Source organism: Chroicocephalus ridibundus, chromosome 10, assembly GCF_963924245.1.
Source record: "Chroicocephalus ridibundus chromosome 10, bChrRid1.1, whole genome shotgun sequence".
Lineage (NCBI taxonomy): Eukaryota > Metazoa > Chordata > Aves > Charadriiformes > Laridae > Chroicocephalus > Chroicocephalus ridibundus.
This window is the reverse complement of record NC_086293.1, coordinates 3,888,912-3,911,469: the sequence shown is the minus strand read 5'-3', so window position 1 is coordinate 3,911,469 and position 22,558 is coordinate 3,888,912. Positions and strand designations below refer to the sequence as shown.

Sequence of the window (22,558 nt, the reverse complement as noted above, 5' to 3'; positions counted from 1 at the left end):
TTACACTACAGACCTCCCCTTGTTTCACAGAATTGTTTTAGGCGTACTGTTTTTACAACTGTTGAAATTTTTGCATTGGCAGTGTATTAACAATATATTAACAATGTGACAGCACACTTTCTAACAAATGGATAGCATGCTCTTAGGCATGTTAGTGTTTAAAATGGTTGCATCCTTTACTTTTTTTATCAACATAACTCCTCTGAGGACACTCAGGTAGTTGGTAAGTGTAGGGTGAATATTGAGTTTGGACAATAGAATTTTGGAGACTGAGGAACACCAGCACTGGGAGGATGCAAGCTGTTGCACTGAGTTCCTAAGATTTCTCTGAGTTGTATTTACTATAGGTATTTATGCAGGAAGTCTTCCTGCTTTCCTCCTTTGGCACTTAATGACAACAAAAGATACAGTAGCACTGATGAAACGATATAACTAACAGTCTCACAGTGTCTTAGTTCAGGCTGTGTCCCTGTTCAGGCCAGCAAGGTTAGCACGGTGTGGATTCACTAGTGAATCTTTCTGTATGCTTCAGAGCAGGGTCTCCAAAAAATGCTATAGAGTATGCATGAGTTTGTGGACTGCGTAAACTTAGGGTAACCATGCCACTAGTTTCCTGTAAACCTTAATCTAGATAAAGCGAGTCTCTTCTCTTGATGCCCTGAATCAAATTTTACTATGAATTTCACCAAGGCCTATTCAGACTGGAATGGATTCTTGAAATACATGGAACTGTGATTTAAAGACATTCTTTTAGTATCCAGCCCGTCTATTATGATCAGTCCCAGTTTTTTAGGAGCTGTTGGCATATTCTTTGTAAGGGATTAGGTCGTTATTAAACTGTGCATGCATATGGTCAGTTCAAGAAAGAATCTGGTTATCTGCAGTTACCATTAATTAGTGCTTGAATGCCGGTCCTCAGATAATTGCTTTAAATAATGTAACAGAATTAACTGCTTCTCTACTTCTGTGTGTTCTCTTCCCCATGATTGGGCTTTACTGATTTTTGTCTGCATGGAGTGGAAATTCTGTTCCAAGCAGCACTTCTTGATCTGCGTTTTCCAGTTGTATGGGTTGGGCAGTCTCTGCAGAATCACTGAAGCTCCCTTCTACTCACAGAGCAAGGTTCCTTTCTGTAGGAGAGGTGGGCAGTTTTGCATCCTCTCATTGTGTGAAGGCACCAAGTTGGGAAGCAGGGATAAGCAAGGAACTGGGGTGTTGCTGGGGGTGTGGTGTGAAGCCCCAGTTCTGCGGTGTAGTTACAGCTATGTTCCAAGATATTTGTCTTGAAATCTCTCAGGCTATATTTGTGATCATTTCTGTTTGGTTTCTCTTGGCAGTCTAACAAATGAACGTTTCGGGGCAGCAGTATCTGTTAAATTAGAGAATTTTTGCACAAATACATGGAAATCTAGCTTTGCATTTGATCTAGGCAGTACATTTTTTTTTGTTATTATTAAATATGAGTCCCCATCAAAATAACCAACCAGCTTGAAGAGCAGTTTTAGCAGAAATAAGACAGACCTTGATTTCAATGGTCCTGGGCTGTCTGGAAACAAAACCAGCTGTGGTAATTAGCTGGGAAATAATTTCAAGTAACACATATTTAGAAAACTTGACGTTGCTTAAGGAATATTTATGGGGACAAATAGCTCATCATCTAAGTGAATTGTTCCCTCACTTCAGCTGGGGATGTGAGCTGCTGCACTGCAGTGATATTGTCTGCCTTTGGTACTTTTTCATTGCTTTCCAATTTTAGCTGCATTCCTGGATTGTCCTGGTAGAGGCTATTAGAGCACCGGGGTCCTCAGCACTGAGTCAAAACTTCCACCATATTCAGACAAAAACCTCAGTGTGATGTGGTATTAGAAGTGTTTATTCCTTTCTGCTGGTTTTGTGTTACGTACAATCTTCTGCTTCCTGTGATCACTGTGCATTTGACAAGGTTCTTACCTTCGTTAAGCGTCCTCTCCTGGCTTCTATCTTCTAGCTCATCTTGCGTTCCCAGTGAATGCAAGATTCTTTGATACTTATTTCTCAGCTCTGGAATCTCATTAAATTTTCTTACCTGTTTGTTTTTGAACTTCTTTCTGCTCCATGTGAAACTGTCTGCACTCACACATGATTTATTAGTAGCTTAGAAGAAATTCTGCAGTTTGTAAGCAATCTGGTGAAGGATGGTTCACAAGATTATTCTGGAGCAAATCTCCCTCTGTGGATAAACAAACAAGACAAACAGAAGATGATGCTGAATAAATCGATAAAACACACAGACAAATTAGAAAATTCAGCCATTTTGCTGATTTTATCTCCCCCACACCCTCCTAATCATACATCACGCAAATCCACTCATTTCCTATTTTGTTGGAGTTTTAGTTTAGTTTCTTTTTCTGCATATGAAATTTTAGTTGTAAAATGCAGGCAGATCTAGATGATTTTCCCCCCTTTTTGACATAATGTTTAAAAACTTATGAATCAGCTGTCGTTCCTTTCTACTGTTATGTGCTGTTTTTCTTGTAAATCAAGTTACTGTTGAAAATATCTCTTTTCGGTTGTCATTTGTATGTCCATGGTGTCACATCAGCAAGACTCTCTTTCAAACAATGCTATGTGGAAAATTTCACAGTATACCATGGTGGTTGCAAAAGAAAATCTTTTATCGTGTTATCATCTGCTGTTAACATCTAGGAAGTTAGAATTTGTGAAACTGGAAAAATATGAGTGGAGCCAAGATGTCTGGGTTAACTATGGCATGTAGAAGTCTTTCGAAACTTCTGGTGGAAATCATGCCCAGATTGGTAATACCTGGGTGTGTCTACAAAGACAGGGCTGCCAGACAATGGTAAAATAATTATATTTCTGTAGTTGTACGAATATGCTCTTCTGTATCAACACGGTAAAGCGGGACAAAAATTACTCTTTTCTCTGTCACATTGCTCAGGTAGTGAACTTTTGGTTCCCAAGTTGTTTCTCCACGCAGCAGTGTACAGCAGTGTGGGCATACTTTTGTTTTATTTGTTTTGTGTAGGCAAACCTTGTATGTCACTGAGGTCTGAAGACTCAGCAGTCTCCTCTTAACAGAGTTGGTGGTGTCAATCTAGTTCTTGGTGGTCACGGTGTCTGCTAAATAAGTAGGCTAAATGACTAGCCAATAGGCTGAAAACACTAAATGAAAGATAAGGATGGGCAGCGTGTGGGGTTGGCTCTTATTCTCCATGCAACTCTTGTAATACTGAGTGCAGGTGAATTACTGGCAGTCTTGCATTGCCACTACTTGAGTTTATAGCCTAATGGAGCAATAGAGGATTTTGGGGGAAGGGGATTAGCAAGCCAGAAATTTTCTGAAGCATCAAGTGAAATTAAACTCTTTTATTCCATTTAGAAAATGCAATTGGTTCATTATAACGCAAACAAGCTCAAACATCGCACCTTAGAGGAAAGTATTCCCTCAGCTTCCTAGCCTCAGAAAGTTATATTTTGTTCATTGAATTCTAGTTCTGTTATGTTCTCAGCAAGAGCCAAGCAGAGGATTAAAGTTCACTACTTCCTATTTGTGACCCACCCTCCTAAGACGCTGCTGTGAGGTAGTGTGTGAACATCAGGCCGGTGTGTTCTGTAGTAGCTGTAGCCAGAGAAATCCATTTTTAGGCTTTTAGATTTCTGTGGGTGTGTGGCTCGATTCATTGCATGCAGGGCTTCTTTCTTATTCTTAACAGTTTTGTCCTGTATTTCTTCTATGTTTTTTCACAAACCAAGTCACCTTCAGTCGAACCTCTGTGGCATGATTTGGACAGAATGTTCAGAAAAGCACCTTGTCATTTAGGACAAGAAGTTCAACAGTGTCCCAGTAGCCAAATTTGAACCTGTGCACCATATTTGCACTTTGAAGATATTTAGGTATGAAAAGAAGCCACCTGTCAGCTAGTTCAGTTCTCGAGATCTTTATGGTGCCCTTCTCATGAAATCATTGCATACCTAGATATATTTATAACTAACCTTGAGTGATATAGATCTCCAACTCTCTTAAGGTTTTGGTATTTAAAGTTCCAGTACTTGGTACTTAACTTACTTCCAATACTTTGATACTTAAAGTTCACGGCAGTCAATGAAATATCTGTTCTCAGGATCTTTGGTCCTAACGTACCTTCAGTTAAGCACCTAAGTATGCTTAAGAGCAGTTAGGTGACCAGGTAGGTGCCTTTCCACATATTTGTATGTCTAAATATCTTTGGAAATTTGTCTTTCAATTATATTGTAACAGGAGAACTTGGTGCAAAAACTAGCATGCCAGAAATTTTTAGTTTGTTTCCAACTGCTTAAACACTGGCATTGCTCTGACAAGGGTTTAAAAAAAGCATTTTGAGCATTGGAATGCAAATTAACATACCAAGCAATTAAAGTCAATTAAAACAGGATGCGGTGTAATTAGAAACAGTTGTGTTCGCATTTATATTCAGAGAGGTTTGATGTGTTGAAAGAAAAGAAAACAATTCAGGAAACTTTTAATGCCTACAGATGGGATGATGATACTAATAATGGCGTTTGATTTCTAAAATGCAGCATCCTCCCTCACCTCATGGGCTCTTGAGAAGCATGATAAAATGAGCTACTGATGCACTGGAATTAAGTGGCTGAACATACTGGGACACTGGAACAACACCCAGAACGGTGGCCTTCTCTCCCCTCTCTGAACACCACACACGCACCTATTGCAGTACGAGGGAAGCTTGCAGTTTCGGCAGCCTCGTTAGCTGGATGAGCATTGTCACCCATAAACTGCCAACAGTGTCAGTTGGCTCAGGAAGGGTGTATCCTTCCCACACATGCTTCCTTGGTGTCTCTTTTGTTGTTTTTCTGGGTATCTGCATTAGTATTTATTGCCAGAAATACTGAGCCAATTGTGCTCTATTTATATCCTCTTTCTGCATAGTAACCAGAAAGGAAGGAGAGTCCCTGCTCTTCCAAAGCTGACGCGCAACTATCCTCACGATAAAAAATATGCTAGAGGTTGTGGTTCTAGCACTTGCAGTAACGCTAATAGGTGTGGATGGGCTGTGCAAGGCATTCAGAAAAGCAAACAGAAAACTGTCGAGTACAACTCTACAAGCCTGGACGGCTGCTGTGGGATTACAGCCTACTGTACAAGGGTGCCTTTACCTGCCCTCTCCTGGGCATAGGGATGGGTGCTTTCAGCTCTTCCTTGATGGAGCTGAGTGAGGAAATACACCCAAAGGCAACTGGGAAGAAATATGCCTCTACAAAATTGTGGTCTGTTTGCTGATGTAAAATGTTTCAAGGCAGTGGCAGGATGCACAAGGTAGCAGGCTGCACAAGCGTGATGCAATGAAATGTTATTCTTTAATGTTGTAACAGATGTTCAGGTGCAATACCTTCCATTTCATCAAATGATAGTCTCTTGTCTATCCTCTGTTAAAAGCAACTATTGACTTAAAAGAAGTAGAGAAAAATAGCTGGCAAAGAATTCAATACAGAAACATGAAAACCAGTTGCTGGCTACTGCATCCTTTCCACCCCATATAAGACTCAGAGCGGGACTACGTCCATTCCACGTGTTTCTTAACTCCTTAACTCCTTCTTATCTCCTTAACTGGTGATCCATTTTTATTTGAAACCTACATGCGGAGACCAGTCTGTTTGAGACAAGGTCTATTTAAATTTAGCCAGTCATATCAGTTTGCATTTCCAATAATAGTCAATAAATGTAAACACTGGGATAAAGCTTTCTATTTTGCATTTTGTTGACCTATGAATTCAGGCTTCTGAAACTTATAGGAATATCATGGTTGTCTCCATTTCCTGGGAAATTCATGGCTTGTCTTTTCAAAAGGGTAAGACACCTGAAAGATATATAGATGCTTATCTCCTGTTCAGGTCAGTGAGAGCAAAGTGGCTAAATATGTCCTGGGCAGCTGGACATGTTTAAAATCTGCCGTGTGATTTTCTAGGTCCTCCATTTCTGAGTGTGCCAGCTGAGGCACACACAAGGTGATTTCGTGTTTGGGGTTAAATACTCAGCACGGTCTGAAAATCAAAATTCAGTTCATTAGTCATGAAAATGAGTTTGAGGATCCTTTCATGGGTGCATTCTCTGATGTATCTCTTTCATTTACATAGGCACGAGACGGGTAATGAACTTTTGAATTTAAAATGTGTATTTTTGAGTGCTGTACAGGTTATGTTTTTCACCAAATGATTTTCTCCATTCTTGCAGCTTGTTAAGTAATTTTGACTTGTGCTAGGCAGGTGTGTAAGACTAACATCTCATATTGGGGTATTTTATACCTACTTTGTACAGGCAGAAATGGCTATAGAGAGTTATGGAGACTTAAGTTTAAGGTATGTTATTATTTAAAGGAAATATTTATAGTGACATGGAATTTATCACTTTAATCCATCTCCAAGTTTGAGTATCTATATACTGCTCTTGGGTCTGTCATTGTAAAATGGGATCAATTCTGCTCAGTTTTTTCTTTGGAAAATAAGACTCCTTGCAGGTTTCTAGAAAAGCTCAGTTGTTCCCCATGCACAGAGCAAACTGATTTCTGAAAAAATGCGGCCATATATATGTGAAAGTAGAAATTGCTGGGCTTGAGCACTTCAGAAATCTTTCCTGAAGGTGCTTTGCATGATAAGGTTACTAGAGCAAATCACAAGGAGATGTACGCAGCATTTAACCTTTAGGTTTGATGAAATGTTTATTCCTCAAACACAGACATGCAGGCAAAGCAGTCTTATGAGATGACAGTTTAGTAATTACTAGTTGACTGAGAATTCATTGCGTATGTTGTTATATAATACATATAATGCAATTAAAGACTTGCTATTATGAGTCAATTTCCCTGCATCTGTGTTTGGAATAGTATGGGGTATCGTGTACAGGTACACTATAGCGTGCTGTCTGGAAATCTGTCACTAAGAGAAGTAAATCATGTACTTCTATATACTTAGAGAGAGACTTCCCAATCTCTCTGTGAAAAGGTGTTGACTTTTCCTACAAGACAGAAATAGTTTAGAAGGGAATATGTTTGGAGGACAAAATTCACCTCCACATACAAGGCTATCAGTAGCACTTTTCCTCCAGAAAAGGATTTGGTTTTTATCTAATCATGAACTGAATGTTGAAATGAGGTGGTTTTTTTGCGGTTGGAAGAAAATACTTCTCTAACGTTTGCTTCTTCTTCCTAGGTCGTATATGTAACAGCCACATTCCCCTATATCATGTTGATGATTCTCCTGATTCGTGGAGTAACACTACCAGGTGCTTCCGAGGGGATAAAATTCTACTTGTACCCTGACCTTTCTCGACTGTCTGACCCACAGGTAGGACCATGGTCCATGTATCTATTTTCCTCTTTGACTGGGAAAAACTGCAATAGTTTCTTGATTTTTGAGCCTGAATAGAGGTGATTGCTGGATTAGTTGTTCATTGTTAGAGACTTGGAATTGCGGATAGGGCGTTAAAGCCATCACTGCTTACATATGTTGGAATATATTATTCTTTTGGTAGAAAAGTACCTTGGCTGATACATCAAAATTTTCAGAAGTGTTTGGTTGCAGTTGCTGCTTCTGCTATTGAGGGGCAAGAGCATTGCTGCTCATTTCAACGGGAACAAATTTAACTAAGACTTCTCCATTTTTTGTTCTTTGGTCATTCCAAATCTAAATCTCAGTCAAGATTAGTAGACAAATTAGTCATTCAGATGATTGTTGTCTTTGAAGCAGAAGTCTCTATGTACAATCAAAGAGGAATGAAGTACTCAAACCAGGAATTCTGTCTTTTTCATTGTTTCCAGAGTAGAGTTGGTCATGGAAATACTGGATAAAGTTGATTTTTTTCAGTGGCACAGGAGTACAATAAAACAGTTGTTATATATCATTTGTCTGATATCAAATGACACAAGTTCTACAAAATCTGACAGGTTGCAGACAGCGTTTCACTTATCTGGTTTGGCAATGTAAAAGACATTGTACAGTGTGACTCCTAAGGCTGTTACAATATTAAATGGATACTGAGATGGAGATAGAAAGAAAGTTTGGGAGCATTTGTCAGAACTAATTTTTTTAACCTGCTTACTGAAAACACATCAGCATGGGGGTTTTTTAACCCTGCTTACTGAAAGTGTGTATTTTTTTTCAAAAAACAATAGAGGAGACCCTTCAGGTTATTGCCTTGAAGCATCTGAAATGACTGACGCATGTAAAGTTCACTTTAAACACGTAATATTTCAACAAAAAAAAACAGCTACAAAGAAAAAGATTCATTTAAAATATTGAAAATTTTAGATGAAAATTTGATCGTGTTGCCACTTTTGGGCTTGACAGTGTTTCCAACGTTTTACATCAGCATAGATGGGAAGTAAAAGAAGAGTTGTGGAAGTGGTGTTAGAACGTGAGTGGTGGGCTATGGCTTCCCTGCGGCTAGCTGCCTTAGAGGTGGCCTCAGGTCACCTGAGAAATTGCCACATTAACAGAGGAATACAGCAGGGTTCTCTGACACAATCCTGGTTATTTGTTTGCAACGCGTAATACTGTAGTGAATATAGTAAGCCAGTCCAATTTCAAGTGAACCCCATGTATCTTAACTCATTTTAGCAGAGACAAGAAATTTGACTATCATATGCTTATCTGAGAAAATGGATGATGTTTATTTCGTCCAGTTTTAACTAGTGTTTCACCCTGCTGTGTAGTGCTGACTACTAAAGTTACCCACTGCCTTAACAAAAAGTGTTCACCAAGTACGCTTTTCTTGTTCTACACCATGACGCCCCCTCCACCTGTGCCGTCCGAGCTAGTAGGAATGCTTACGTGCCGAGTCCTTCGCTTCTCCAGTGCTGTGTGAGAGGCCTGGTAACAGGATTTCGCCCCACGCGTGGATTTTTCACGTGCCACTGACACCCTTGCTTCTCTTTGTCATTGAGGGGCGGCATGCAAGCTTAAGCAACATCATTGTCAGGCTACAAGGGGGTTTTATATGCCTATTTACTATACTGGTTCCATTTGTAAAGAAATACGTGGTTGCCCTGCCAATTTCCAAAGCCCATAGTATTAGCCTAAGCAGCCTGTGAAGTACAAAGCATTAAAAGACACGTGTGCGTCTATCTGTTTGTCCCACACATATAGCTCAGCTGATGCTAGGAAGTCTTTTGGGAAGGCTTAATGGATTGCTTTAACAACCAGTTGCTTTAACTTTCTTCTGCGTTTCACTGGGACTTTGAGTGACACATTGCTGTACTTCAGCCTAAGTGTTTTAAGCACCTCTTTGTAGGAAAGAAGCTGAAGTAGGATGGACTGTAATAGAGATTGTGGACACTAATACAGGCAATTTAACTGTAGTATGCGTGATGAAGTGGTTTTAGAGAATTATTTGTGTGTTGAAAAAAATGTTATTTCATTGAATTTGAAATACTTTGTTGAGACTAATCAATTCACTTTTTGAAGAAAGACTGATACCTGCTCAATTTTCAAGAAATAAAGTAAGTTTGGCTTCTCAATCTTAAAAATAGAATTTGGCAAAATTTGTTTTATTAAAAAAGTAAAATGAAACTGGTTCATCTTTATTGCAACTTTCAATGGTAACAAGTAGATAGATATATGGACATTTCCCATTTTTGAAAATGTAGAACCTAATAATGTTCAAACCCACGAATTTTTGTATCAAAAAACCCCCCCTTCCATAACTGTCTTCTCAATTTGTTGTTGAGATTTTTTTGCCAAGAAGCAAGTATAGGACAACTGAAGTAACCTTGACATTTGTGCTTCCAGTTTTCATCTTACTCTTGTTTGTTTGGATTTACTCCACAATATCAAAGCATTATGCATGTGTACTAGCAGAAGTTGTTTTCCTCTTCGGTTGGAGGTCTGTTTAAATAATGTTCCAGGGAGACTACTGTGTCTGTATTAGGAGAGTGGTATTTGAACCACAGTGCCAACTATGTTTACTGTGGATTAAATAAATTAAGTTTCTCTTCAAGGCTCACTTTAGTTTGAAGTTCTTGAATCTTTTGTCTTTGTGTAATTTGCATTCCATGGTTCGTTATAGCTTTCTAAGCAGCTATTCATCTGTCTTTTCAGTTCCTCTTAGCTTTCAAGTGCTGTGTTCTCTGTTTCATTTTTATATTCTATCTTTTCAGCAGACTGAATCCTCTTGGTCTGAAAATGCCATCTTTTGTCCTGTGTATCTGTAGAACTCATACCAATCTCTTTTCATTATAATATGGAGTACTATATTTAAGCTTCAGAAATGCTCTGTTTCATCAACAGTAAGGCCTCTATAGCCTTCATGCTCAAATTGGCTTGAATTATGTCCTTCTACCCCAATCTGGAAGATACAGGTGCTGTTTATAGCTTAAATATGGGGTCTTTCCTGAGTTATAACTCTCAGAAAAAAAAGGATTTTACAAAGTTAATAGGATTGTTACAGTTTTTGTGTGCAAGTCTGACTCAGATTATGGTTCCGTTGTCCCTCAACAGATTTAAGTCGCTTAATATGTAATTGTGCTTGTGTGTGGTACTCACTGCTCCTTTTGGGGGGAAACATTTGGTTCTTCGTAATGGGATTTTCCAAGCAGTTGTGCATGGAAAAGGTTAAATCAGTTAGGGACTAGCAGTCGTACCGGTTTGATGGATCAATGGATCAGTTATGGTCAAAGATCTGGAAGGCACATGTATGTAAATGTAAACCCTGCTGTAGCAGTGGATTCTTAAAGCGAGGAGGAAAATAAAAATAAAGCCTTATTGTTTATTGTGTGCTTGTATGCTAAACTGGCTGGGTTATTGTTTTTTTATTTTACATAGAAGTATTGTTTTAATGAAGATATTCATTATAGCATCTGTAGGGGTGAACATTTCAACACAGTCAGAATTGCACTCTCCTCTGAACAGTTGGTGCTTACCAAAATCTTGAACAAATTCAATTAATCTGGGTTTTGCAACTGAATCATACATGAGAATACATTTCTACGTGGAAAGAATACAGGATGTAGTTCATCTCTGATCTACTCTCATGTGAACGTTGAGCAAGACAAATGAATGACAGGGCAAATTACATATAAAGTGCAGGAAAATTTGACCCATCACAGTTAGGATTGATTTTAAATTTCTCTGATCTTTTATTTGCTGTAAGAAAGTGTTAAAATTGCACTAAAATGTCCGATGGCAGAAACATTTCTACAATTCAGCTCTAGTAGCTCAGCTATGAGAGTTCAACTATTTGGTAGCCATGACTGTGGAGATGACTGCGCAAAGCTTCCAGGTGTTTTCTGTGGGCGCTCTCGCAGTGGGTACTACACCCAGTCTGAAAATGGCTTCCAGAAGGACTTTTTCCCTACATTTCCCTGGCACTGAAATTTGGTTGACTGGCTTGGAGCTCACTGGATTTTCCTTCCTGGAAATCGGTACCGAAACATGAACGCGCAGCAATGAGCATCACCTTAACCTGGAAAAACCCTTGCACTAGATAAGTCTTGTACTACAAAGATGACTCTTCTCCTTACATTGCCCTCCCTCTCAAAAATGTCTTTCTTGCTGCATTTTCCCGTGTGGCACTTAGGCTAAGTTTTCATGGTCTGTGTGTTTATAGACAAACAGAACATTTTAGTACATCGGATATCTGGTTTAGGGAAAACACTTTTTTGGGGGTAGAAAAATCACTAGAATAAATGCACATGTTGTGTTGTTGCTGGGTTTTTTGCCTGAAAATTGTACATTGCATTGCATACTCCTTAATTTTTAATCTGGCATAAGTCTATTTCGCTAGTTATTCACTCCTTCCATAACATCTACTTAGAATGTTTGAACAGCTACATCAAATTATACTTTTAAAAAAGATGCTACTCGCCAAAGCCGTAAACAATTGCTACCTAATTATCTTAATTATAATATGCATATGTGTGAGAGACATTTGGGAATACTCTATAGGTGTAGAGATAGTATTTTCTTACGTCCTGTTTTGAAAATCCAAACTGGGAAAGCATTTGAGAATTTATCTTCCCTTAACTTTTTATTTGCAATGTTTAATAATGCAGAGTTGTTTTAGCGATGAGAGCTGCAGCAGTAATGCCACTTGGATTCTTTACTGAGAACTCTCTTCTTAGCAGTAGAGGAAATCACCCAGATTGATTCGATTTTATTACATGCAGCCTTGGAAGCCAGGAACTATCACAATTGTATCGCCACCTCGAGGCCGAATGAAACTTATGTTTTCAAAGGCAGAAGAAAAGAAAAATTATCTCCTAGCTTTGGAAGTGGAGGAAACTGTTGCAGTTAAACAGAAGTGTTAGGTCTCTGTTTTCTTTAAAAAAAACCCAAATTGTAGAAGAAACTGTGATTTCATTTTTGGGTGGTTTCACGCTCAGAAAATCAAGGGAACCGTATGGATTCCTGAGGAGCGTTTTTCAGACCTGTACAGTGTATCTATCTAAGCATACTAATCCTTAAAATTGAAACCTAGGAATTTTCATATTTTGGCAGCGAAATGATATCTAATTGCTGGAGGATTTTTTGATGCTTTTATTTGTTTGGAATATGACAAGTGAGAAACTTGCAGTCTAATGAGAAACTTACTTCACAAGGATGCGTTCAATGCTGGATGGTAAGCCTAGTTTTTAAGCATAGTACTTAGAGAAAGGGTTCAGAGGCACGTCACAAGTCCTAAATCTTACCAGCCTATTCATACCACTAAGTCTATTAATATCTTCAGCAATTTACTGCGTTTTTTACAATTATAAGGGTTCATGCATCCATTTCTTACAAAAAAAACCCCAATTAACTGGGAAAAAATAGTAGTAATGAGAGGAGGAAAATGTCCTGTTCCTCATGTAGTTCCGTTAACAGCTATGGAGTTTGCTCTTCTTTTTCCTACCAATTTCTTCCCATTCTCTGTATTGTTTGCTTCATCAGGTATTCACTTTCTGAACCAGGCAGTTGCGATGCACACGCGTGGGAGTGGCAGTAAATTTTAAAAAGAGTGAAATGCCAGAAATTCCTACGAGGGCCATAGGTATGAGAATCCTTAGCTGAATTTACTACCTATAAAACTACATTTCCCACTTTACACATGTATCTTTGAACAGTCTTTGTTCATTTGATATGGAGACTAATTTTCAAACTGTTCTTTCTATGAGAGGAAAGAAGCATGGCTGCTGATTGTGAGGCTCTCATGTTGCTGTTAAGTACTAATCCCCTACCCAAACTTTTAAAATTTAATCTTGAAAAAGAAGTAATTCTTCTCAAAGTCTGCTGTTTGCACCATCATTGTAGGGTAAGCACAGGATATAGACTGGCACAATGTTTAGAAACATTTTGCCCTACAATGCGATTTATAATCTCCACAATGAGGAACTATTTCATTCTACTGCGCTCTATGGCTTTTGCATTACAAATTGATTATGTGGTTTTAAAGAATAGGAAGGCCAACAAATTGCTGTAGTACAGTTTTCTTGCTGAAAGGGCAGGGGTGTTTAACAAAGCCATAAATCACTCCTGGGACAGATACTATTCCCATTTTCCCCAAAGAAAGACTAAAGGCAAGCCTGGGAGCACAGTTCATTTCCCCTGCTCAAGGGAACATACATACTGCTCTCTCGCCATCAATCTGCACCGCAGTGACTGGGCACAGACGTTTCAAAAGGCATGGGCTGAAGACATTCAATGAGCAGAAGACATCCTATGACAAAAAATTCCTCTCTGCGCTACACGGAACAGCTTAATATTTGTTCACTGCACAAGTCATTACATTGTGCAAAGATTTTTTTTAGGTGTATTTGTGCCTTCCCCACAGCATACTTAATGTAATTGCATACATCATTGGTAAGCTGTTAGAGTGTATGAGTGAACATGACGTGCCTTTTTATGCCTCAATATACAACTCTTTTTCAACGGCATAACATTGTGACTATTAATTTTTATGTAGCAAATGTGGTTTCAGAAGTCCAGTTAATGCTTGGAGAGTTATTTCAAGCCCTGGACAAATAGCTTGCCTCCTTCTCCCCATGGTCTTTCCTTGTGTTTCTTGCTACGGCTACCCAAGCGACAGCAAGCTGAGCAGGCAGCAGCAGATTTTGGCAGTTAGAAGAGACTTGGTGAAAGAATGGGGTAATGGGGTCATTTGGTAATTTCCCCGGGGCTTCTAGGCCGCATGAAACCTCTTCTGGCTATCCTTGCAACCCCTTAGCAACCTCGGCAATGGAGAGACATCATCTGAGTTTCAGGGAAACTCTAATTGCACTTTAATATTAGGCTTTATGGCCAGTGTGATGTGCCACTGGAGGGAGACAGGATCCACACATTAGCTGAGTGTATTGGCATAACAGGGAGAGATTTTTCACTGTTTGCAATGATGCCACCTGAAAAGAAGTGCTAGATAAACTTGAAGAGCCATTTTGTGCATAAATTAATTAACGTTCTCAGGAACATTTAGGGAATTGTGGATGCTATCAATGACTGCAGCCTGTCAGCTGCTCTGGAAGTCAAGTCTCCTTAGCAAGAGAAAAGCTGCTGTTAAGAATTCATTTGTTTCAGATGAAATTAAAAATTGGTACCAAAAATACTGTGATATATGGATATTAATGAGGGAATAATAATAAGAGACCTTGTGCACAGTAAGGATAGTCAGTAAGTGAAGCAGATAAATATTCCACACTATTTCTGGGACAGTCACGAGTGGGTATATAATGCCATATAAATAGAGGCACTGGAAATACATAGTTATTTTAAGAATTGCTAGCAGGATTCTTGTTAATCCTGTTATTCCAGAGGAATGAGAAAAAAAAGAAAAAAAGAAGATTACTACACTGTGCAGCTTGCAGAAAATCTGTTATTTACTGTTTAAAAAATTGAGTGCTCCTAAAGATTTTTCTTTGAAGACCTGTACAAAAAGTGCTTTCTAATCCCCCAGACATTTCTGAGACTCTTTTTATTTCTATGCTAAAACTGGAATAACAGTTGAATTCTCAAAAAAATCCAGTAAAAAGCAGGCTGGGCAAAAATCTGCAGAAAAGTAGTAATGGCTGACGTGTATCGCATACAGCCCACAGCCTACCCCGGGAGAGATGCTGTGCTGTAGGGGCTGACTGGGAGCCTGGCAAGGTCTCTACCTAAGGCTTTTACAGTAAACGCACTGGGGTTCCCACACATTTTTTCCTCAGAAGTAGCCCAGAGGAGATTGGTGCTGGAGTTTCTCCCCTGAGGGTGTTCTCTGAAGGACTGGAAATACAAAACGAGAAAGGAGCAGAAGAGGTGCTATAAGTTGGGGACTGCATTGAGCTGTGGGCTATGTAGGCGTTTTATAACTACCTGTGCCTTACAGGTAGATATCTTCCTTAACTCTGTTCATAGTCTTAGATTTCCATGTGTTAACGTATTTTCCCATATGGATGTTTATAGACAGCTACTTTAAACACTGAGGCTCAAATAAATGGAGCATTCTGTGACCATTTGCACCAGAATCCTGGCTGCAAGAATATCTTTTCATGCCATCAGAGAATAGAGGCAATAACATGTGTTTTGTCACACCAGTGCCAACCAAACACGACTGCTTCCATTTAGGACTGTAAATAAGGATAAGAAAGAAAGCATCTGACTGTCACAAAGAGAGAGACAATAAAATGCATTGAGTAGATTTGTTACCAACTTAGCAGGAAATCGTCAGATGTTGATGCAGTTTGGGACAGGGGTTCACCGATCTTTCATTTGTTTGTTTATTGTCAACCCATGTGAACTTTGCAGAGAACATTTGAATCAAGAAAGCGCAGCTGAATTTGTAAAGAATGGGAGGCAGGATCTGGTTCCTGGTGATTTTGCACTGAGGTTCTGTGTTCACATATTGATACTTTAGCAGAACAAACACAAAACATTCCACACAGATCAGAGCTTTAAAAAGTACGTCTGTTTAAAAGAAGTATTTTCCTTGTTCTTTTTACATTTATTATTACGTTTCGAAAGAAAAGATTTAGGAATTAAAAATCAAATGCTTCATTTAAAAATAGAGAAATAATATTTGACTTCTCAAAATAACCTTTCAGGTTTTGACCAAATTGTTTTAGTTTTTAACACAAATTTACAAATAATCTAAATTAAACCGAATCTTCATTCTTCTGCAAAATGAAACATTTGATCAATGTCAATAGTTTCAGTGGCTCCCTTAGCGTCAAGAAGTGCAGGTCCTGAATAAAATTCCTAAATGGCATTTTTTTAGTCTAGTGCCTTTTTTATCTTGAACTCAGTTTTACTTTAAGTTTCTGCCAGCTCTGTGGCATAACTGAAAGGTTTTTCATTGCCCAGCTCTCTTTAAAAAGGACTAGGCTCACAGCAGAATTTTAGTGAATGCTGAGTGGCTTGTTTACTAAAATTTGCCAGATGGGTATACAGTTCCTGTCACTCTAAAAACAACTCATGCTTTTAAAATACTCTAAATCCCTCTGTGTAAAATAATAAAACAACCCGGTGACTCTGAGGGATGTTCACAAAAAGGTATAGTGGGCGCCGGCGCTTTACCAGCCTGGAGGTCTAAGTGAACTTGTTTCTCCATCCGTGAAGGTGAGCAGAACGTAGGTGGAAAATGATTGCAGCAGTTAAAGGACTGAAAAAGGTATAGTTGGGGAATGAGCCTTCAGTGAGTTACTGTCTTGTGGAGGAAGGCAGAAAAGGTGGCACATAATTAGGGATTACAAACGAAAATGATTTGTTCTGTATCTTGATCTTCACAACAAAGTAGATAAGGTGGCCCAGAGTCGTCCTGTGTAACATTACGTGTATAAGTGGCATGTGTAAGCGAGGTTCTGACTTTGCAGACGGCTGCCTCTCTCATCAGCGGAGAGCAAAAGGTGTCTTGGAGGTGTAGGTTGGTCACCCTCCATTTGCATGAGTCTTATAAATTGCTTTTTACATTAATTCTGTAGGGCACATGAAATGACCAAAGTCTTACAGCCAGTGCAGAGACTGGTACCTCAGCTTGAGTGAGAGAGGCAGAGGCTGAATAACGTATGAGCCGATTTACTCTTCTGGATATTTTGAGACTGACCAGGCAACGATTTTCAGTACTGGTATATCACCGATAACTGTATTTTTGTATTTATATAACTCCACTTACCTGCAGAATTTTAAATAGTTTAGGTGACAAAAAGGTAATATATATAGTCACTGAATAAGTCAGTTGTTAAAGAATCCAGCCTGTCAAACACAACTCCAAATAATAAAATATTAATATTGCTCTCTCTTTAGGTCCAAGAGGGGTCGGTTGGTTTTGTGGTTTTTTGGATTTTTTTTATACACTGGCTTAAATTTTTGCTTTAGCTGCATAGTCATACAGGTGGAAGTAGAAGTAAGAACTGGGTGCATATTACCAAAATATGGGTTTGAAGAATGCAAGACTAAATGAGTTAGGAGCAAGTGGGAAAGGGGAAGAAATAAACAAAAACATGGTCCTTTTGTCTTCTTTCCATCCTGTTGTACTGAGTACTGTAGATTAGAGGTATTAGACAGAAGCAAATCGTCCTTCAGATGGAGGGGGAACATGAAAGAAGTGATTATGAGGGACAGACACAGCATCAGAGATGCTTGTAGGTTGGAACGACCTATGCGTCACTCTGTGCTCCTGGTTGGATATGAGGAAAAATACCTACCAGCACATCAGCTCTTTGAACAGTAGAGATAAGCATTTTAAATAAGCCTAGGATATCAGCAGTACAATGTTTGTTTCCCGAATTAACTTCTCCAAGACAAATCCATCACAGGGAAGAGATGACAATTTTATGGCTGGAGGTCTAAAGCAAATTTGCTTTATTACTTTGCCTATCTCTATCCCCCCTTGCATTTATTAAAATTATGTAGGGAACTCATTCTGATTTTTCTATCTGTTGAGCCCCTTATGGGGGCCCAGCGTATCTATGTAACCCCTTATGGATGTTGTTAGTAGCTCCTTACCTAGTTTAAACTGTCAGTTGGAGTCTCAGCAACTCATAACTGAGAAACACCAGAAAACCCAAAATGCCCTTTAAAAAAAAAAATAAAAATCTGAAGATCTGAGATTGATTGGCTAAGATGTTGCTTTAAGCTTGCTAGAGGAATCTGAGATTCTTGGCACATAACACTGGGTAGGTGCCAGGCTCTTGGTCTGGTTCCAAGCAAATTCCAGCGACCATTCACCAGTAATTAACTCTGAGATACATAGTCAGATGGTACATACCAAGTTATCATCTTTGCATCAATGCTGTGGTGCCCTGCCCATTGCAGAGCTGTGGTGATGCTCATTCATCCACAGCATCACATTTGTCCAAGTCCACAGAACGAGTCGATGGCTGGTCTACCTACCCTTAGGTACCAGCCCAAATTCCTCCCTGGGAGTCTTGGTCGCACACGCTTCATAGCAGTGCTTGCTGTCTATGGCAGGTGCCACAAGGCTTCCCACCTCCAGCTGCCCATTACATTTAGGATTGGAGGCTTCTGACTTACATGCAAGTTAAGAGTATGGGGAGAGATGAATTTAAAGCTTAAAAGGTTAGTTTAAAGTTAGTTATTCCATGATTCTACAAAATGCCTAAGTTAATGACTATCACTTGCTCAGTACTTAATCACTGATGAAGTTCAAGGAGGAAGAGGCTACAGGACAAAGAAGCAGAGTCTCTGTTTGTGAATGTGGAGTCTTTGAGAGTGCAGTGAATAAATATATATGGTTTTGAGGGACACGCTCACTGAGGAGGTGACTGTAATGCTCAGTATTCTGACATAGTGTATTACCGGGCAGTGTTGCTACAGAATTGATATTCTGAAGGTCTAGCTGTGAGGTAACCTTAATGGCTTCTTACTTTTCCTTCCTAGAATATTTTGATGGAGAAAGATAAGTAATACGTAGCCTTTTGTTTTAACTCATTTGGGTTTGCTGTACACAGTGGGGGCATGCCCATTTAGCCTTAATTGTTGCTTAAAGGCATTTATTGTCCTTTCATGTCTACGTACTTCCTTGGGCTGTCATGCAGACAGTTCTGCGTATCCTCGACTCATTCCTGTTACTTGTCTTCTGCGTTCAAACAACTGGGTAAAATTATTTGTTTGTAGTTTGAACGTGATTGTACAAAACATCAGGAAGTAGGGCACCAAACGCCAAAGCTGTACCCAAGGTAGGGGCTGAGATGCTCTGGCCCTGAGAGTTTCTCTGCGAACTCCTGAGGCGGAGGGATACAGTTTAAAGCCTGTTCCGTACCCGTGACCTGCAGCCAGAAGGTACGTGGTAGGGGGAGGAGAGGTGGTGGGGCTCCCAGGCTTCCTGTGCGGACAATGGAAAGAGAAAGCCGCCTCTGGAGAGCCTTTCCATTGCATTGTACTCAAATCATTTGAACATACAGTGCCATGTAACATTTTGATACGGTGTAACTAAGTAGAATAAACGTTTGCTGTAGTCTTTCCCTGAGCATCTGGGTTTGGCAACCGTTGCAAGAGGGCAGCGGGTACCTTTGCACTGATTGAGTGTGGCAGTACTTTTCTTATGTGTTTATATCCAAATATGTATCCTTTGTACACAAGCAGCTAAAGTGAAAAATGGTTCTGTTTGACTGTCTTGATAGTAATTTGAATCCTTTCCATTCTATGGTCTCAAGTCATATTAAACAGAAAATGACAGTTCTCAAATGAAAAGAAGATTTAAGATACTTTAGTAAAGTGGTTAATGCTCTAAATTAACTCTACGGCTTTTCTTAGTTTTCAGGGGCAAGTTGTGCTGAGTTAGGATGGGATTATCCACATGTCTAGCTTTGTTGAATCATGAGTGACTAAAATGTGATTAAATTAGAATAAAATTATATACTTTTTTGTTTGTCATTTTGGGTTGTTGACCTATATTGTCTACCAATATTTGAAGGAGTGTGTTGCACAAGATCTCAGTTCTTTATATTTTGAGATTACTACTTTAAAAAGATAATTAACTTTTTATTACTTGTTTTGCCTAAGTATTCAGCTTTTATTAAGCTTGTGAAGGGCAATGTTCAAATTATTATGCAGACAGCATGAAATCAGTGCTGTCTTCAGTTAAGCATTTATTTGTGTAACAGAATGATAGGTGATAAGTTGTCACTTGGCAACTTTAATTGGTTTATTAAATACTGGTTTTAGTTGAGGGATTTTCTAGAGATATTCCTGCTATATTTTAAAAACATTTTCCACTTTTCCTTTTTGTCATTAGGCAATAACTATTTTTTAGAATAAATAAACTAATAAACTACAGTAGAGGTACTCAGTAGATATTAGCTGGAAGCTGGATCACAGTTTTGGTGATATTGTAGAAAATTAAGTAGTCAGAATGTTTTTTCAGAGAACTGTATCGTATTTGTGATGCTTCTTAGAAGGCTGGTCTGCTAATTAAATAGCAATGGTAGCTCTATAGGGCAGTATATAGCAAACAGTCACTGGTGGGGTTTTTTTTGGGGGGGAAGCTTTTACACACAGTCTGACCTGAAACTGGAGCACAGTCCTCCCGGTTCTGCAGCCAAGAAACCATTCCCTGTTTGTGTGGCAGTCAGCCAGTAACTCAGGAGGTCCTACTGGAACCCTGCCTTTGATTTGGCAAAAGTCTATAAAAAAGGAGATGTAGTGAGTTTAGAAAAATACAAAAGAATGTTCTATTTCACACAATGAATAACTAAATGGTCGAACTCACTGCTAGAGGATGTGGGAGGCCAAAAGTATAAATTCATTCAATTAATTATGGGTAGGTCAATTGTGAACTGTTTAACACAAGAGTCCAAATACAACCTGGGGTTCCAGCTTTTCTCCTGGAGAATTTCTGCCCAGCTTCTACTGGCAAGTTCCCTGTCCTGGGGTGTCCACCCTGCCGGGTGCAGTCTTCCGTGTCTGTACCATAAAATAAGATGAAGTACATGCCAGCTAGTCAGAACATGTTTATTTGAATAGAAAATAACCCTTTAGTGGCTGCCTACTACAGATTTGTAGTTGTCTGATGTCTTTAATTTTTTGATAGCAGTTATTCATCGTTTTCATTATCCTACGCATCAATTGGTGAGAGAAGTTGTGCCAGAAGTTGTATAGGCATGGAAACATAATAATCCTTGTTTGGGTACTGGCATTATCAGCTGAGAAGTGAAGAGAGTTACAGAAATAAGTGTAAGAAAACAATTAGATAATGGTGAATAGAATGGACAGTCAAGTCCAACATGCTAATCTGTTCTGCAGAACAGGGAGCATTAAAGTAAGCATCAAGCAATATGTTATTTGCTTGAAAGTACGTAAGATGGTGCTTTACATACAAACTTACCTGGAACAAAGATCATGTAGCCCAGCGTGCTGTCTCCAGCAGTGGACCTAAGAGGATTCCTAAGGGAATACATGATATTTGTCCCTTGAACTCTTTGGACAGCCAGGTATTTTCAGCTCAGCTGATTTCCTGAGGTCTGTGTGGCTTTTAATGTTCAGAAATCCTCAGTGGATTTCCCTTCCATGTAGTTTTCTGAACTCCCCTAGAGCCCATGAAGACTTTTAGTATCCCCAGCATCTCTTGGCAACAAGTTCCACAGGTCTGCTAATTGTATTAGGAAGAGCTACCTCCTTTCATTCCTTTTGAACTGGATTCCTAGAAACTTCATCTGATGATTCAAAAGTTCTTGAACTGGAAGAAACAGTGAACATAGTATCCCTAATCTTTCTTTCTCATTCATGACTTGTTAAAGTGCACTGACATCCCACCTCCGTAGAAGATGTCCTAGCCCACTCAGTCTGTTCTCACATAGAATCACAGAACAGTTGAGGCTGGCAGGCAACTTTGGAGATCTTCTAGTCCAGCCTCCCTCTCCAAAGTAGGTTCGACTAGAGCATGTTGCTCAGGACCATGTCCAGTTGAGTTCTGAGTATCTCCAAGGGTGGTGACTCCACGAGCTCTCTGTGGGCAACCTGTGCCAGTGTTTGATTGCTCTCACAATAGAAGTTTTTTCTTTTAAATGGAATTTCCTGTGTTTCAGTTTGTGCCGGTTACCTCTTGCCCTTTCATCAGGCACAAGTGAGAAGACGCTGGTTCACTCTTCTTTGCTCCCTCCCATTAGGTATTTATACACATTGTTCCTATCCCCTGAGTCTTCTCTGCTCTAGCCTGAACAGTCACAACTCTCTCAGGCTCTCCTTGCATCTTAGATGCAACAGTCCCTTAATTATATTGGTGGCCCTTCACTGGACTTACTCCAGTATGTCCATGACTCATGGTCAGCTTGTCCCTTAGGACCTTCCAGAAGGTTGTCCCCTAGCCTGTATGGATGCATGGGGTTGTTCATACTGCAAAATACAGAGCTGGTTTTGGTTATCTGTTTCGTCTTTTTCTTAGCCCTTTCCAATTCTATTGTAACTTTTTAATGTGAAGAGACCACAGTGAGAACTGTATGGAGTATTCAAGATGTGGACAAATGATGGATTCAGTGGTATAATGGTCTTCTCTTCCTTAGTATTCCTTGTGGTTATTCCTTAATAATGCCTAGCACTTAATTTGCTTTCTTGAGCACTGCTGAGCACTCTTGGAACTATCTAAATTAACTACAAGATAATGCTTCCA

The 22,558-nt window shown here is 39.3% G+C and overlaps 1 protein-coding gene across 4 annotated transcripts in view; it reads left to right on the top strand.

The window, feature by feature from the left end:
* SLC6A11 (solute carrier family 6 member 11) overlaps positions 1-22,558 on the top strand; it is a 110,677-nt gene that overhangs the window by 47,282 nt on the left and 40,837 nt on the right. For all 4 annotated transcript variants that reach the window (XM_063348356.1, XM_063348355.1, XM_063348353.1 and 1 more), the window contains exon 7: positions 7,204-7,338. In XM_063348356.1, the coding sequence (XP_063204426.1) occupies positions 7,204-7,338 (135 nt within the window). The remainder of the gene's footprint in view (positions 1-7,203; positions 7,339-22,558) is intronic.